Source organism: Austrofundulus limnaeus, unplaced genomic scaffold (assembly GCF_001266775.1).
Source record: "Austrofundulus limnaeus strain Quisiro unplaced genomic scaffold, Austrofundulus_limnaeus-1.0 Scaffold1, whole genome shotgun sequence".
NCBI classification, from domain to species: Eukaryota; Metazoa; Chordata; class Actinopteri; order Cyprinodontiformes; family Rivulidae; genus Austrofundulus; species Austrofundulus limnaeus.
This window is the reverse complement of record NW_013952403.1, coordinates 2,502,731-2,504,250: the sequence shown is the minus strand read 5'-3', so window position 1 is coordinate 2,504,250 and position 1,520 is coordinate 2,502,731. Positions and strand designations below refer to the sequence as shown.

Below are 1,520 nucleotides of genomic sequence, written 5' to 3'. Positions count from 1 at the left end.
CAAGTTTTCTGTTTTTAAATAACCAACTTAAGTGTATTATGTTTAGTAAACCGGTTAAAACAAATTTAACTGAATACAAAATAGTGCAAAAAATGACAAAATATAAGTGTTTGATTAAATCTACACATCCAATATTAGATTTTAAACATTTGAGGCGTCTTTGCAGGAACAGTGGTTCTCAGTTCACCAAAAATGACCCAAAGCTSAGAGGATGCTTGAGGTCACATGAAGAAAAATTAGTAATTTTCTCAGGAAAATCACATTATCATCATTTTTTTAAAATCAAATCAATACCAGAGCTTTTATAYTCAGCAATATGGGTTTCGAATTAAAATTGAAAACTTTTACAGGGCGGGGGTGGGTTCAGATTAAACAACAACTGTTATTGTCCTGGGTTAGATGGAGGCAAACTGTTGTAAAAGTTGAATAAAAGTGTGCTATTGGGAGGAACAAATCAGATTTTATTTATTTATTTTTTAATCTGAACTGAAGGATCAATAATGTTTTTATGACTTGGAAAAATGCTCCTACTTTTAAAAATAAATGAAACCTTTTTTTTAAATTCAATTTTAAATAATTTCAAAACAACACAGGATTAAAATATTTTTGCATGATTATGAAAAACAAATAACATAAAAACCTGTTAAGCAGGTGTAGTATAAGGATGTTTTTAAAAGGTTTTACCCGAGTGTCTGTAGAAAGTCATGTTTGGTTCCAGTCAGGCAGAACAACCAGCAGGAGATGTAAAAATCCACAGCGGGTCAAAGCAGGAAACCTGGAGCATCATGTTATGGAGGCCTGTTTATACCCCTCTGTGACCCAAACCAAGCCCTGAGCCCCCACATCTAAACCCCTCCGGTCCTTATAGGGAATGCATGTGAGGGCAGATTAGGTGATACGATGAATTCCTCCGCAGTCACATCAGGTGTTTAAAAAAAGAGAAAAACTCAAGCTAAAGGTTTTGTCCGTYGAGGATAACGGAAACTCCCCGCCTGCTGATGTGAGACGTCTGTTCAGACATGTTGGATCAACTTAGAAAAGAGACGATTCATTACCTGTAATCTGCAGGGTTTCACCCAAAAAGAAAATAAAACACAGCTGCAGGCAACACCTTAAACAGAAAGGCAGATTAGTTTAAGATTAAGCATTTTATGAGGTTTAATCCATGATTTTATTGCTTTAAAAAAGTCAGCTCTATTAATCTGTTTTCTTATTTAGATGGTATTCGATGATCTTTATTTGGTACTAATGCAGTTTTGTCAACACATGTCTAATTTTATATAAAGAACAAGTGGGGGGAACAGCTAACCAAAAGGTTAGCTTCACTAAGCACTAATCCGCTAACACTAAACAGACCCTGATATGAGGATTCAACTGCTCTCTCAGAACTTACATGTTCTGAGGAAATTATTTTCAAGATCTTCTCTTTTCGGAACAAATATCTTCTTTGTGCAAATAAATGACAAAACACAATAAKATGAGCGTATTTTTTGGGGTCCAAAAAATAAGTGGAAGTTAAC

At 34.6% G+C, this 1,520-nt stretch overlaps 1 protein-coding gene across 1 annotated transcript in view; it reads right to left on the bottom strand.

Annotated features, from left to right (window-relative positions):
* fhl1a (four and a half LIM domains 1a) overlaps positions 1-807 on the bottom strand; it is an 8,308-nt gene extending 7,501 nt beyond the window's left edge. Inside the window, exon 1 of the mRNA XM_014004685.1 lies at positions 685-807. Within this exon, the coding sequence (XP_013860139.1) occupies positions 685-706 (22 nt within the window). The 5' untranslated portion in view covers positions 707-807. The remainder of the gene's footprint in view (positions 1-684) is intronic.
* Positions 808-1,520: the final 713 nt, after the last annotated feature.